The sequence below is a fragment of the Nothobranchius furzeri genome, chromosome 4 (genome assembly GCF_043380555.1).
Source record: "Nothobranchius furzeri strain GRZ-AD chromosome 4, NfurGRZ-RIMD1, whole genome shotgun sequence".
Lineage (NCBI taxonomy): Eukaryota > Metazoa > Chordata > Actinopteri > Cyprinodontiformes > Nothobranchiidae > Nothobranchius > Nothobranchius furzeri.
This window is the reverse complement of record NC_091744.1, coordinates 84,670,303-84,687,019: the sequence shown is the minus strand read 5'-3', so window position 1 is coordinate 84,687,019 and position 16,717 is coordinate 84,670,303. Positions and strand designations below refer to the sequence as shown.

At 43.4% G+C, this 16,717-nt stretch overlaps 1 protein-coding gene across 4 annotated transcripts in view; it reads right to left on the bottom strand.

Annotated features, from left to right (window-relative positions):
• Positions 1-15,496: 15,496 nt before the first annotated feature.
• Positions 15,497-16,717, bottom strand: part of ccdc73 (coiled-coil domain containing 73) — a 28,735-nt gene continuing 27,514 nt past the window's right edge. For 3 of the 4 annotated variants that reach the window (XM_054733395.2, XM_054733394.2, XM_015965248.3), the window contains 2 exons: positions 16,401-16,468; positions 15,497-16,148 (listed from right to left, as the gene is read on the bottom strand). In XM_054733395.2, coding sequence (XP_054589370.2) covers positions 15,953-16,148; positions 16,401-16,468 — 264 coding nt within the window. In that variant the 3' untranslated portion in view covers positions 15,497-15,952. The remainder of the gene's footprint in view (positions 16,149-16,400; positions 16,469-16,717) is intronic. The other variant, XM_054733396.2, reaches the window with a different exon arrangement.

The following is a 16,717-nucleotide window of genomic DNA, read 5'->3' as shown; positions in this document are numbered from 1 at the left end:
CTAACCTGCTTATTTTCAGCTCAACAGAAGAACGAAGAATAAACCCTTTTCTTTTAATTAATCAAAGAACTCTATTTTAATAAAGCTAATCCAACCAAGTGTTAATAAATAAGATGTGACCGACCTGCAAAATCAAAATATTAATTACTTTATTGTAATCCTATAGAATATAATAAGTAATATGACTTTAATTGTTCCACTAGGACTGATCTCACGTAGCGTTAAAAGACATGACACATTGCTTTCACTGATCCAATCAGAATCTGCCAGATCTGACGGAGGCGTGGTTTTGGTGGTGTTTGGTAAATCTGTAATCTTTTTATTCGACCATAAACCAAAACATCCGAAGTATAAAACTATGCCCACGTCATCTTTAACGCCAGTTCAAAGCGTTCTAGAGAAGTTGTCGGAGTGGCCAATCCGTAACTTTCCTCTTCAGCCGAAAAAACCAACGACAAGCTGGATAAAATCTGTTGCTGTTCCACCTGCTGCAATGGTTCCTTTCAGAATAAAAGCTGAACCATCAAGACCAAGGCTCGGGTCTCACCAGACGCCAACAAATTGTCGTGACCCGGAAGTATCTCACAGACTGGACTGGTCGGCAACCGCTGCTTTTCCTACCGGCTTGGTTCCAGAGAAGGTCAAGCTGGACCTCGACATTCCTGATCTAGACAGGGACTTCCGCTAAGGGTATGTAGACCCACAAATGGCGTCGAATGTGTTTATGAACCTCCTAACCAAAGCTTAACGTGAAGACATCACCTTCATTTCCCATCAGAACTAATCGCTTCTTCGGATTTGCTGGTTCTGATCAGCATCACATGTCATCCATTCACCGTCTCATCCACCTTACTTACACCATACATTAAGTGCTTAAAGTCAGTCTAGTTTAATTTGTTAGGAATAAAATTCTTAACTTTTAAACTTGACTCTCTCTCTTCTGTTGTCTCTGAGTGAATACGGAGCTGTTATCTAATCCCTGCAATAAAAAGATCCAATCTTCTGGTTCAAATAACCTCACAGATCCGTAAGGTGGATTTCATATTTCCTATGGAATCCTACGCCTTATGGCTTATTAAATAACATGCATTTATAATCATTACATCACTTTGCTGTGACATAATCAGTCTCATAATGCGTACTTGGAAGAATGCAGCCCCTGCATTTGGACACAGCCCTTTGTTTCATTTATTATTAACAAAATCTAGTAAAACTATGTGAAACACTTCAGCTGCTATCCGTGAGTAGAAGTTCTGGCTTTATTTTTTTAAAACAAGAAACTCAACAATCCCAAAACAACAAGCTGTCTGAGTTATTGGACACTTTGAATCTGGCAACAGAATACCTTTGTAGCAGAACGTAGCGTAGCTGTTTGTGATTTACAGGAAAACAGCTTAAAAGGCTGTCTGGTAGAAAAAAGGGTTTTGAATCTCTAAATCACTCAAAAGGTTACATTCACTTTTAAACGGGATTTAGAAAGCAGAAAACAGGACACGCCAACAGCTTAGAGAGACAAAGATACAAAGATCACGGCTGTGGCAGGTTTATGGGATCTCCTAGATAAAAAAAAACGTTTCTCACTGTTGCAACCACAAGCAACATGCTGACAACACGACATGTGAGAACACACACACACACACACGCTCCTGTAGATATATATGCCTCAGTGACAGTGGTGGTCAGTGGGAGGATCGTGTACCCAGAAGACGTTAAAGCCTTACCAGGAAATCAGAAACGTATGTCTGACACCGCGGTGGTCCACCCAACAGGATGATTTACTTAAAGGTATCATAAATGTCTTCTAATACTGTAACCATCTCTATTTGTTTGGCTAGCCTTACCCAGCCAGTTCTGATCACACCAACACAAAAATGGCTGCTACCCATTAAAAATGTTTAATTTGGTGCAGCTGCAGCTCTTTAAAGAGCAAGTCACCCCCAAATCAACTTTTTTTTCTGATAAACTATATAAATGTGTGTCTAATCGTGCTGCAGACACGTGTAGTCAACAGTTTTGCACCTTCGTGCATTTTAGTTAAAAATTTAATGTTCTGCCTAAAACTGTCAGTGTTGTGCCGTTGTCAGGTAAAAACTCTGCACTGCATTTGAATTTAAATCTGCCATCGCTATTGGCTAAGAGGTACCCTAGAACGTTAGCTGGTACCATATGATGTCACAATGTCATTGTGAGCTTGTGTGTGTGTGTGTATGTGTGTGTGTGTGTGTGTTTGTTAGCGGCTCCGCCCTCTCAGTCAGCTAGGCAACAGCATTTGTTGCATTTTTCAAACAGGAAGTGGGAGCGGAGTAAGAATCTGGTAGGGGGTGACTTGCTCTTTGAGGCAGTAGATATTTTAAACCTAATAGATTGTCCCAGTTGTTAGGTAAGAGTACATGAACAGTACTTTTCCATCAAAAAACAAACAAACATGAAAACAATCTCTTTTGTGCGTTCATCCTGTGTTTTTGTCCATAATCCATGTTTTGTTCTTTTCTTACACAGTTTGTAAGAGAAGAACAAAACATGGATGAAAACAATCCGCCTTGGTGGATCATTTTGAGCTGGCTTACCTGCAGAAAGTTATCAACTGTAGATGTGCAGCCGGTGAAGATTTTACAGACGATTTGTTAGGATTAATCCAGTGGTGCGTGGGTCGTTTTCAACAAGGACTGGCAAAAAAAAAAAAAACAGTTATTGCTAATGATTGTGTTGGAGTTTGTGTTGCATGAATCTGAGCCACTCTGACAAGTTTTAGCTCATTGGGTACTTGCTAATAGAGCCCTGCATGGGGACTGGGTAACTAAAGGACATAATATCCGATTCATGGAAAAGTTTGTTATTATAAAGTAAAATCTCCGAGTATATAAGTCAGTTTAGTCTTTTTTTATGGGTTTGCAGGTGGAAGGGTTGTTTGCAAATATTGCGAAAGCATTCTGGAGTGCCAGAAACAGATTGAGCTAGTGGGCGGGATTTAGAAGATAGCAGGGCTCTACTGGGGCGGCAGTAGCTCAAGCGGTAGAGCGGGCTGCCCAAGATCGGAGGGTCATGGGTTAGATTCCAGCCCCTGCCAGAGGTATTCTGCTATCGTGTCAATGGGCAAGACACTTCAACCAACTTGCCTGTGTTGGTGGTGGTCAGAGGGGCCGACGGCACCAAATGGCTGTCAGACCGCCCCAGGGCGGCTGTGGCTACAAAGTAGCTTACCATCACTGGCAGTGTGTGAATGTAAGAGTGTGTGAAAGCATCTTTGAGTGTCAACAAGCGCAATATATAAGTTCGATGCATTATTATTATTATTATTACTTGCTAAGATGATTAGATGTGGTAGGATTCCTCAGTTACTCCACTAACCAATACATCTGGACACTCACAGGCAAAAACATTATCATCTACATTTTGTCTTTGAGTAACGACGAGGTACACAACAGAATGCCAACAGGTCTAAATGTCAGGCTGGTGGTCTTAAAGATTTCTGACACAAAGTGTATGAGCAGAGGGGTGAACGTGACAAAGTAGAGAGAATCTAAAGAAAGTCCAGAGAACTACTGATCAAGCCCACGTTAAGAGATCGTACGTCTGGTTTAAAGGAAAATATCAATTGTAAAATTGAAAAAGTGATGCAACACATAATGCTGTTTATCTCTTCTTCCCTGTTGGTCCCATTTCTGCACAAAGAGCCGCGCATGTAAAGGATAAGTCATAATTTGTGGAGTCTGATAACTTGGCAACAGAGAGTTGGCTGCAACTTAAGGTCAAGGCTTATTTAAGAGACTATAAATGATGCACGGGGTAACCTTTCAACTCTGCTAACCTTTAACAGCAGGGCAGAATTTCAGAGATTATCTCTCCTCACTCCTAGTGGGTAAGAGCACTGTGATCTGTGTGTGTGTGTGTGTGTGTGTGTGTGTGTGTGTGTGTGTGTGTGTGTGTGTGTGTGTGTTAAGCACAAGTGATTCACAGCTGAGGACATACTCTCAGAGAGACTTGGATCACACTCAGTCATGCTAAAGCCCTGCAACAGAAAGGTGAAGCCTGTTATTTATCAGCGCTGTGAGGTTTCACTGCAGTAAAAATGTGCAGAGATGCAAACCATCGCAGACAAACTGTATATCAGAGCTATGAATAAAAACTACAACGAGAGGGGGGGAGGGGATTTTATGTGAATGTGTGTTTTCTTGGATTTTCTACTCATGCGTGTAGTTATTGAAGGAGTAGTTAAGCGATTTATGGTCAATGTGCAACAAATGAGACTTTCTTTGATTTGGGAGAACTAATTTAGGCAGATATTTTATGTACGGAGTGGAAATCAGGCGTTTGATTGTTCTAGTTTATTCACACGAGTCATTCATTGGTATGTTTTTACATAAATAAATCCACATAGCCATTGATATTAATCATGTACAACAGTAATGACCTAGCCTGGCAAGCTATCCTATATTTGTAAATATGCCTGCCTCCTCCAAAAAGCCTCCACCTGGATTTAACTAAGCAAACAGGCAGGAGCCTCCTATTGGATAATTACTGCAACAAGTTATTTAACCCAACTGGTGCAATGAGCTGCTTCTCATTTCCTAAACAACCAAGTGGAAAGACACATCTGGTGGTGGTGGAAAAGATGTTAGTCTGTGTGAGAAGGGTCAGGTCACTGGCATCAAGCAGAGAAAACATCTAAGGAGATGCAGAAACGACTAGAACTGGGTTCAGAACTGTCCGACGCTTTACTAAAAACTGGTCTGAGTCCAGATGGACCCTGTTCCAGAGTGATGGCGCATCAGGGTAAGAAGAGAGGCAGGTGAAGTGATGCACCCATCATGCCTAGTGCCTACTGTACAAGCCTGTGGGGGCAGTGCTATGATCTGGGCTTGCTGCAGGTGGTCAAGTCTAGGTTCAGCAACAGGATGTGCTCCAAGAATGAGGTCAGCTGACTACCTTATTCCGAATGACCAGGTTATTCCACCTTCCCTGATGGCACGGCCACATTCCAAGATGAATGTCAGGATTCATCAGGCTCAGATAGTGAAAGAGTGGTTCAGGAAGCATGAGACATCATTTTCACACCACAGAGTCCAGACCTTAACCCCACTGAGAATCTTTGGGATGTGCTGGAGACGGCTTTGTGCAGCGGTCAGACTCCACCGTCATCGATGCTAGAGCTCGGTGAGACGTTAATGCAACACTGGATGGAGATAAATCTGGTGAAGCTTATCGAAACAACAACACGTGTGACGTAATCAAAGATAAAGGCGGTGCAACAAAATATTAGAATGTTTGACGACGGTGGCACAGGAGTTAAGCGCTCGCCCCGTAATCGGAAGGTTGCAGGTTCGAGCCCCGCTCAGTCTGTCGCTGTCGTTGTGTCCTTGGGCAAGACACTTAACCCACGTTGCCTGCTGGTGGTGGTCGGAGGGACCGGTGGCGCCAGTGCTCGGCAGCCTCGCCTCTGTCAGTGTGTCCCAGGGCAGCTGTGGCTACATCGTAGCTCATCCCCACCAGTGTGTGCATGTGTGTGTGAATGGGTGAATGACTGATTGTGTTGTAAAGCGCCTTGGGGGGTTTCAAGAACTCTAGAAGGCGCTATATCAAATACAGGCCATTTACCATTTTGACATTTTCTTGTGGCCACTTAATTTTTTTGGCCAGGCAGTGTATACAGTATAGCCATGACCCACCAAGTCGTGGGGCAGAATCTACGGTTGTCTTTCAAACTGTCTCCATGAGCACTTGGACAGTGCTAGGACCAATCAGAGCAAAGTACAAAATGATGTATTCACCGGTTTGGAAATCAGTCAACGAGAAAGTCCATCAGATAAGAAGCAAATACATCCCGTTTCTAAATAAATGACTTAAAGGGACTTTACGGACTTTTTAATTTTTATGCTCGCGATTGCCCCCTCAGGCCAAAAGCGTAATGGCAGCTTCAATAGTAGGCTCGTGCACGAGGCGCGCATGCTGTACGTGCACACTCCTTAACGAAAATAACAGCCGAGACAGTCCCTTGTGTGTGTGTGTGTGCGTGTGTGTGTGAGGACAGGAGAACGTGCAGCTGATTAATTAAATAATTTGGTTCTGTACCTTTCTCTTCAGCACAGCCGACAAAGGTTTATGATGGGTCAGTCCTCCTGCATGCTCACATCATTCCCTTCCCTTGCTTGAAAAATTGTTCCAAAATGAAAGTTGAACCCACATCTTTTTTATCTGTGAATTCAATGCCGTTCGCCGAGTCTCAAATAAAAATTTGGGCATCTTACTGTAAAAAAATATACCATTAATGTAAAAAAGAAACTCTAAATAAACTATGTTCACATCCATTGTATCTGTAACATTTATATCCTTGATGACAGCTGAAACAACGTTCAAAGAACGGTTCAGAGCTAAAATGGCTATTTTGTTGCTAATTAGCAGGAAATATCTAGAAGAAAGTTCTACAGAAAGTAGCTAAGGGTCCTCAGAAATGTAGCTAGCTTTGTCACTAGGCGTTAGGAACAGCGACAAAGTGGCACTGCCTCTCTCTCTGCTACTAAAGCTACGGATAGCAAATGCTACGGGCGATGCCTGAGCGTGAACGCGCATGAAGCAGCCTGCTCGACCCGAGCATCTCTCTTTTTCTGTGATCTTACAGAAAAACAGGCAATCACAGTAAAAATGCCAGGGCTCATTCTACAGGACCAGGGCATTGCAGGAGAATGTATGAAGAAGACATTTATTATTTCTATTCATGTTTTGGCTGTCAGACTTCCATAATGCCCCTTTAAGTAGCTTTGTCTGCCCAAGACTAAATCATCAAGAGTTGATGCCAAAGCCATTTCAAACAGGCACTGCTGCTGAGCTGACACCATCTCTGTAGTTTTTCTTCATCGCAGATTGATTGTCTAACAGCAACGCAACTTCAGTTCTGAAAATGTAAAAAAATATTTTCTTGGGTAACAAAATGGTATGCTCATGTGTTATCTCCACCAATACCGCAAGTCCAACATGTTCCACAATGCTGCAAAGTTTATGTTTATTTATTTGGCAGACGCTTTTATCCAAAGCGTCATACTTTTTTTTAAACTTGTAGGGCATGTTGTGATCTGTACGGGAAACCGGAGTACCCGGAGGAAACCCACACATGCATGGGGAGAACATACGACTCCAGGCAGAAAGGCCACAGCCGAGTTTCGAACCTGCAACCTTCGTTCTGCGAGGCAACAGTGCTAACAACTGCGCCACCATGAAGCCCTTGTTGCTAAGTCGCTAATGGTTAGTTCTTACTAGCTGAGACACCCTCTGCTTCCTCCTTCCTGTGGGCAGTCCAAAGCCACGGTGGGCAGCGCCATGAATGCCAATGTACCCTGTGATGTAGAAGAGACTGAAGGGACAGAACTTTTCTTCGTCGAAGCCCTGGAGCTAAGAGTGCTGTCGCTGGCGAGACACAAAACTGTTCGGTCCAACGCAGGGGCGGCGTTAGGCCCGGCTACTCGGGCTGAAGCCCCGGATGTTTCATGAAAAGCCCCGGATCTAAATCGCGGAAGTAACATGCAGTACCAAAGTCCAACAGAGAGGGAGCAGCTGGCAGTAGTTTGTATACAGCCTGCCTGAGCCTCCACCACTGAAGAAGAAGCCCTTCAGCAGCCGGCTTCTTCTACACTCTGCCTGAAACGCATGAGTGAAGATGGACTTAAGGACGTTTTTGGACAAAAAGTACCGCAACAGAACCCCAGCTTTGATGAGACTGGTGTTGACTCAGGTTTGTGAGTCTTATTTGAAAATATTTGTTGTGCTGCTGGTTTGCCTAAAGTTAGCTTACTATCAGGTAAAGTTGTTGGAGAAAGAAAGGGAATATTTACTATCATCTCACACTAAACACTATTAGGAACAATACTCTACCCTGAAAATGCTGAATATGCAGCTTCAGATTAAAAATTATATGGTTCAAGACAAATATATATGATGTTGACTAGTGCGTGTCACGTGTGTGCGCGCACGTGCATGTGTGTGTTAAGCCCCGGATCGTCTTCAGTCCTAAATCCGCCCCTGGTCCAACGGCAGACCTGCTAAGGCTACAATGGAAGGTTGGTTAGATCGACCTACAGAGCAAAATACTTTGCTACTGCTACAGTTGGTCTAGATTTCTCAGCTATGACCTGCAGAGAATTGTGGATTGGTTTGCTTTAGTACAAAATAAAGTTGTTGTCAGAATAACTTTTAATATTTATCTCACTAAATCATTTTAAGCAAGCAGCTGTAAGTGGAAACCACCAGTTTCCAGGGTTATGTCACTCAGGAGGAGTAAAGTCTATTTTCTGTATCAACTTCCAGTTATTTCATTATTTTTACAGAGACAAAGGAACAGCTGCACCTTTTCACTTTAAGCCCACCGCGTCCACTCAGAGTGCCAGGATTGCACTCAGCTTCGGTCTCAGCAGTCGTCTTCTGCACCGTTTAATACGACTTCCCAGCTCGATTTATTGTGATGGCTCTTGAGGCAAAGAGGTATAATATGACAAAGCATGGCCCCACAACCTCAGGATATTCAACAATCTTTAGAGGTGCTGAGACCCATTTAGCTACAGGACTGCTCGCCTCCCTTCTCATGCACAGAAGTTCAGTGAAAAGGAGCAATAAATCAGGATTAAATTCAGACTTTTGAGGTTATTTTTTTACTGTACAGGACTTATTTAACTCCATTTAGTGTAAAAATCCTAAAAGTGGTCAAGAATTAATCCGTGTGATTGTTTAGGGAGATATATCAGGAAATATTAAGATTATTTTATAAATACTGGCGTTTTTTTTACATGCAAAGACGAAACAAGTGATGTAATCCAAACACGTGTTTTATGTTCAACTTTTCAGCTTTAAAAACAACAGAACTTTTACTGCAGGTTGATGTACAGAAACTTTGCTTTAATCGTCACACATTCACATCAAACCACTTAATGGTTGAATATGGAACAATTGATTTAAAAGCTGTACTTTAAGAAAAATAATTCAATGTTTATTTTGATGAGCATGACACTGAGTTTATGGTTACATCTACTAGCCAATAGAGGACAACATTGCAGGTTGCCAAATATGATAAGCAGCGAGCTCGGCACAGCGAGGCTGGCAATGTGGAAAATGGCGGACTCTGCAAGTCAAACAGCTGCTTCTGAGCCCAGAAGATGTTCTAATGTTAAATACTGTTGTAAAACATACCTATAAGTAGAAATTAGTGCGTACCCTGTAGGATTCGTCACTGGACATGGTGCTGGGTCACGTCACGTATCGCCAGCCAACCTGGTATCCCGACGGCTGGAAACCTTGTTCTATTGTTGTAACTATAACCTCCACACACTTGGTGTCGCTCTGGTGTTCGTGTTCCATATTCAACCTTTAAAGCCCCAGTGTGTAAAAATATTCTCCTAAAGCCGGGCGTACACTGTGCGACTTTTCCACTTGTAGCATTCAGCTCGTTGTTAAACTGTATGACTTCCTCGCAGAGCAAAGCTCATGAGTCTTATTCTCATTCTGCCTCGTCACTCGTCAAAATGATCAAAACTGTGGCTGGATTTGTGCCGTAAAGCCGTTCCGTGTCGTAATGTCTGTTGTAAAGAACTCCACAATGTTTTAAACAGTCGCGGTGCTTCTGGGGCGCGGCGCGGCGCTCCCCGTGTGACCACTCTCATTAATTATAATGGCTTCCATTTAAAATGGCGGCGCGACGCTGCGCAGCGTGTCCGCCTCCGGTGTGCCCCAGGCTTAAGGCTGCCACAGAGAAAGCAGACGCCACCCCACACAACATTTAGAGGAAGAAGGGTACCTTAATTTCAAAGCATAAACACGGCCTATTATATCTTGTAAGTCCCTAAACAGCTATGGTATTCCAAGATGGCGAATGACTACGGAACGCATGTAGTTTATGTAAATAAAAATGTAAAATTTCAAGCTGACATAACAACGAGAAAAGACTTTGGTGAGAAATATGAATGAAAAAGGACAATTTAGTGAATGTGATATACAGAATTTGATAGTAAACAAGTTGGAAAAGCATAGAGAAGGAGTATTAGGATTAGTACTTTCCGCTGAATGCTTCTACTAGCCGAGGCTCCCTCTGCTCTCTCCTTCCCGTGGGTGACCCCACTCCAAGGTGGGCAGGGCCATGAATGCTAATTTTTCCTTTGAAAAGGAAAAGACAGGCTTTTCCTGACCCGATCGTTTCTTTTCTGCAGCTAAATGTAGGCGATGAGGGTTGAACAAAATCTTTACGTGTAGCGTGCATGAGCAACTCAAGAGATACTTCAGAAAGAACAAGCATGGTTTCTCAGTGAGCGGGATGTAGGTTGTGGGCTCATGACAGGTTGGCATGCACTCTGCCTTTGATTAATATCCCGAACGCTAAAAAAAATAATTTTCTGACGCATTTAGCCGTCGAGGCTGACAAACCGACATCCCAGTTATGAACAGATAACTGCAGTGATACGTTGACAAGGTTGACTGGGCTTATTAGAGCAGCCAACAACCAGTCAGCCATTTAACCCCGGTCATATTTTTAATTTTTATTTCCACAAAACTGAGTAACTTTTTTTTGGTGATAATTAGTTTTTAGCCTGGGAAGAAAAAACGACTCCTGTCGTTGGGCTTGTTGGACGTCCAGTCTTAAAGTGTTTTCCCTCCTCTTCAGGGTTAGTTTTCACTTTGGATTAAACAGCAGGCTATGTGCTGTGGGACGCATTGATGGAATGTGAATGTCAGCAGTCTCTTTATTTACTGTCCATATAAAACCATGAGCAGTAATTAACAGCAGGTATCCTCCCAAGCCACAGGGTAATTGACCGTTTCAGAGCGCCTTCACGACCGAGGTGTGCACGCGTCCGAGCAATGAAACGAGTGAAGAAGCCGAAACCGAGGGAAATACGTCTGAGAGTGTACTAAAACCAAGTCCTTTATAGTCAGCACCTCCCCCGTTTGCCCCCCACCGCAGAAAGCATACGGGTCAGCAGCGATTGTCTCGCCTGTCAAAGCCACCAGATTTCTTTATGAGGGCATTAAGATTCAGGAATATTCATTGTCAGTAAGTGCTGCGAGACGGACCAAGCTTGTGCCACCATTAAAATGGTCACAATTAAGTGTGTGGTGTGTATGTGTGTGTGTGTGTGTGTGTGTGTGTATGGGGGTGGGTGGGGGGGTATTTATGGAAAGGTGTTTTCTTAGTAAACAGGGTCAAATTTGGAGATCCTAGAAAACGACCTAACTTCAATAATTCAACCAGAAAGTTCTTTAATTTGTTTAATGAGGAGAAAAAAAATTGCAAGTATGAAGAAAATCTTTGGTCTTCTAAGAAATAATTAAGGTAACTGACATTTATCTCACATTTTTATTGCTTTAATCAGTTGTGAAACTATTTTCCTGACAAACTCAAGGTCAAGGTCAAGGTAACTTTATTAGTACCCAAAGGTAAATTTGATTTGCCATGTGACATGAGAATTAGCGCCCAGTTACACACACACACGCACAAAATATACACACATCCATAAAAATATAAAAAGTATAAAATCAATACATGAATAAATAGAGATAAAATCAAGTAAAGTAGCCACGCCAGACTCATTTCTTATTGAGAATTGTTACTGCCTCAGGAATAAAGCTCCTTTTATACCTCTTGGTCCTGCACTTAGGCACAATAAATCTCCATCCTGATGGCAGGAGGGCAAACTGGGCATGCAGTGGGTGGCCCGTGTCCCTAACAATAGCGTTGGCAATTCTGTCTACCTGCCCACTGTACAGTTGTGCCACACTTTTCACTTGTTTTCCAAGCAGGCGACCCGACCACTTTACTATCCTGTTCAGTGTTTCCTTTTGTTTCAGATTTGCCTGACCAAACCATGAGGCTAAGGAAAAGGATAAAACACTTTCAATAAAAGAACAATAAAACATGGACATTATAGTCCTGTCCATGTGTCCAAGTCTATTTTTGTGCTACTTGATACTTCAGTCTATTTTAGTCATTTTTATAGAAAACTATCTGTTTGAGATTGACACAACAGTGGCTATAAACAGTTTCCAAAGAATAGATGTGTGTGAGGGGTGGGGGGTCGAGTTCTTGCATAGACGTGTTTCTGGATTGTATTTAAACATAAAAAGTCTAGATTTACTTCATTCTTGCCAACTTCTTACCCAGGGCATGGGGCAAGGGTACGGGTTCCCAGCAACCTCCACCACTTCCAGTGGACTCCATGACGTGGACACGTAGTCCTAGTCCCTCCAGTGTGTCCTGGGTCGACCTGGGGGGCTCCAGCGGGCAGGACATGCCTCCCCTGGCAGGAAGCCTGACCAGCGTAGAAGCAGCAGCTTGACTTCGACCTCTTGGCCCTATCTTATAAGTTTTTAATTAAATCATTACAGATAAAACTGCAACCGTTACATTTTGAGAGTCAAAAAAAAAGAGGTTTCACTACAAAAAAATAAAACATAAAAAATTTGAGTCAATTCAAGATGGCTGCCACAGGCCTACAGACTTAGAGCTGCAATTTCTTGTGCAGATTATGAGTGTCAATATCAAACAAAGAAACATTTTCAAGATGTCCCCAAAATGGTTTTAAATGTACGGTGGCCTGGAAGGTTCAATGAAGTACCAAAGCCACAACAGCAAAACCGATAAAGAGATAACGACGACAACGTTCTGGACACCACTGTAAAGCCCAACAGCTTTGATCTCTGTTGTCTCTTGTTTACGTGCGTTTTTGGCATAATTAAGGTATTATCCCCTCCATTTTGGCATCATTCTAATTCATGGGATTTCATTTTTGTATTTATTTTTTTACCTTTGGTTTCTGTTATAGGTTTTAGTTATGTTGCAGCGTACGTGTTTCATTGAAGCTTCAGGGCCACTGTATAGCTGCACTGTTTGTCAACAAAAGAGGATCTTCGCTTTAAACCCTAACAAGAAAAGATGAATCTAAATTAAAGATGACTAGAAAGAAAGTTCCCTGACATTATTCAGATGCAGAGATGAGACGGGGAATCCAGCTAGAACGAGAAACCACTTCACGCTCTTCGTTTCACACAGAGGGATCATAAAGTTAACGAGATGCTCGTTACTGAGTGTTAATTGGTCTGTACATCTGCTAATTGATTTCTGTTGAATAGGGTTGAGGTAGTAAGTGCTAATGGACACCTTGATTGTTATTTCTCCTAATTAGCAGTAACAGATGTTACCAGTTGTGTTCAAACTCATAACTGCTCCTAACAACAACAACAGCACTGGTGTAGACCAAAGGTGGATTCACAATTAGCGCTCCTCTGAGACACCCAACCCAGACGGCCACGTTAATGTTAATTACTATGTTAATTAGCATGTTAATTGCTTCCCGTTATGGAAAAAAATCTTCCCAAAATGCTCTTGTTCTGCAATGATTTGGCTGTTTGAACAGACATTAATGATGTCGTAAATGGCACACTCTTACTAAAAAACAACAACAAAATTCTGTTTTGTTTAAAAATTAAAACTCAATGAAAAGATTGATTCAGAAATGATGTTTAAATTTGAAAAATTCTTAAGAGTAAAGGCGATCAACGAGTTGCACCTAAAACCACTGCTAATGATGCAACAGTGCCATCCATCCATCCATTTTCGGCCGCTTAGCCGGGGTCGGGTTGCGGGGGCAGCAGCCTAAGCAGAGTAGTCCAGACTTCCCTTTCCCCAGCCACTTGGGCCAGCTCCTCCAAGGAATCCTAAGGCGTTCCCTGACCAGACGAGAGACATAGTCCCCCTACCGTGTCCTGGGTCTACCTTTAGGCCTTCTACCGGTTGGACGTGCCCAGAAAACCTCACCAGGGAGGCGTCCAGGAGGCATCCTGACCAGATGCTCGAGCCACCTCAACTGGCTCCTTTCGATGTGGAGGAGCAGCGGGTCTACTCGGAGCCCCTCCCGAAATACCGAGCTTATTACCCTATCTCTAAGGGAGAGCCTAGCCACCCTGCGGAGAAAACTCATTTCGGCCGCTTGTATCCGCGATCTCGTTCTTTCGGTCACTACCCAAAGCTCGTGACCATAGGTGAGGGTAGGAACTAGTGATGGGAATTCCGGCTCTTTTTAGAGAGCCGGTTCTTTTGGCTCAGCTCACCAAAAAGAGCCGGCTCTTTCGGCTCCCAAGTGGCTCCTAAGATTTTCTGTTGCGTAGAGCACATTTATAACCAAAATAATGCTAAACTATATGTAAGATAATTTACTAATGTAAAAAAAGCAATATATCAAATGTTTATCATTTCTATGGATTTAATAACTGAACACTTTAAGAAATCTCCACTTTCCGACTGCTGGTGCTCATTTTCTCACCGTCTTCATCGCAGTCTCCTCCCTCTCGCTCGCCTGTTTCCTCCTCCTCATTCCCTCTTGTCTCCCTCCTCCCACATGTGCTCTGCTGTGTGTCTGTCTGAGTCTGATCCTCCCTCTTCCCCGTTCCTACGGCTCTGTGTAGACAGTCTGGACACACAGTTACGCATGTTGACCAATAACCTGTGGCGTTCACCAAGGCGGGGGGGGGGGGGGGGCTCCCAATGACGAGCCGGCTCCCGTCGTTCACTTCAAAGAGCCGGCTCTTAGAGCCGGTTCGTTCGCGACCGACACATCACTAGTAGGAACGTAGATCGACCGGTAAATCGAGAGCTTCGCCTTCTGACTCAGCTCTCTCTTCACCACGACAGACCGGTACAACGCCCGCATCACTGCAGACGCAGCACCAATCCGCCTATCGATCTCAAGCTCCAGTTTTCCCTCACTCGTGAACAAGACCCCGAGATACTTAAACTCCTCCACTTGGGGCAGGACCTCATCCCTGACCCGGAGAAGGCATTCCACCCTTTTCCTCCTGAGACAAGTCAGTGCGATGTTTACATGTTGCATCAGATCAGTCTGCAAAGAGGTTTTGTGTGGCTTAGCAAATAGGTGGAAATATTATCCAGCTCAGAGTCGCTGTTTTAGTTTATTTGTTAACTGGTTTCCACGGATTTTCTATTATTTTAATCATCATCGTGTGTTATTTATTGTAAGCAATGGTCAGAAGAGCTTTTGTTTTGTGCTTCCTTTAGGTTTTTCCTCATGTTGGACGGGTTTTAGCACTCGAACGGTCTACTGAACATAATTAATCCCATTAGCTTGTTTAAAATCTGATTTTAATGCAGAGACGTTGGTGTCTGAGGTCACCGTGATGCTGCCTTGTTGTGATGTCCCAAAACAGCAGAGGAGATCTATTGGTGAGGGTAGGAACGTAGACCAACTGCCTTCTGACTCAGCTCTCTCCTCACCACGACAGACCGGTACAACGCCCGCATCGCTGCAGACGCAGCACCAATCCACCTATCGATCTCACGCTCCAGTTTTCCCTCACTCGTGAACAAGACCCCGAGATACTTAAACTCCTCCACTTGGGGCAGGACCTCATCCCTGACCCGGAGAAGGCAGTCTGCCCTTTTTCGAATACCCGATACAACAGTTCTATTTTAAAAATATGATTTAACACTTTACCAAACCCAAAGGGAAGCCTGAGGTTAAGATTTTATTTCTGTAACAATGAATAAACTTTAAAACAACTCCAAACATTTCTAAAAGCACATAAGTGTAAACATCCAAATCAATCAATTTAGCTTTTTCCCAAGTACAAATACACACGCACGCACACACACACACACACACACACACACACACACACACACACACACACACACACACACACGCACGCACGCACGCACGCACGCACACACACACACACACACACACACACACACACACACCCAACAGCTCATATTTGATCTGTAAGGCTGCAAAATGGACAGGAACTCTAAACCAAGGGTCAGTCTGACTCAAACTGAAGTCTGAAGAGAAACCTGAAGAGCTCACAGTCATCATGAGATCTTTTTTATAACAAAAGGGAAACTTTTGGAGGGTTTAAAGGTAATGAAAATGATCAAACTTGTGGAACAGTAGGCTCTTGTGTCATTTCATAGAACAGAACCGGATACGTCTGGCGACTCAATCCGACGTCTTTTAGGCAGTCGGAGCCTCTCTGTGTTGAGGAACGCTTCGATTTTGGAAATCTGTGCTCTCAGTGATGACTGCTGGTCATCCCTCTCCAGGGAACAGGAAGGTTCCTGGTCCAACTCTGACCCAGGAGCAACAGGTGAGCAGGAAGTCCTGCTACATCAGATTTAGAAAAGAAAAAACTAGTTATATATTTACATATGATGCAACAGCAGAGCTAAAAGGGCGGCCATGTTGAATGTCCAAAAATCTAACTACAGGAAATGATGTCATGTATTTTTAAAAGCTCAGTGGCTCTACAGGCGATAATGAATTTTAAACTATTTAAAACCTAATCTGGTGTAATGTTAGAGTCTTTGAACGTCAGCTGAAATGACATCTCAACATCGTGTGTGTCTCTGAACTCACTCTGAACTGGGTTGCTGTGAGGCTTGACTGGCAGAACTGGAGATGGAAAGCACTGAAGATGTTCTGTCCTGAGGATGACAACAACAAAAGACAGTAAAACTCTGATTCTGCCGTCTCAGCGTTCTGCCTGCTGGTAGTGGAAAACCAGCTGAAGGTTTGGGGATTTTTCTGTGCCTCTTGAGGAAATGTAACTGTGATAAACAGATGGAGCTCGGGCCGAGCGCAGGGGCAAATGATACGTAACAGGAGCCAGACTGGCTCAGACTGAACTCTGCGTGACGCTCCCAGCGTTTCCGCTCCGCAGACAGAATGAAACG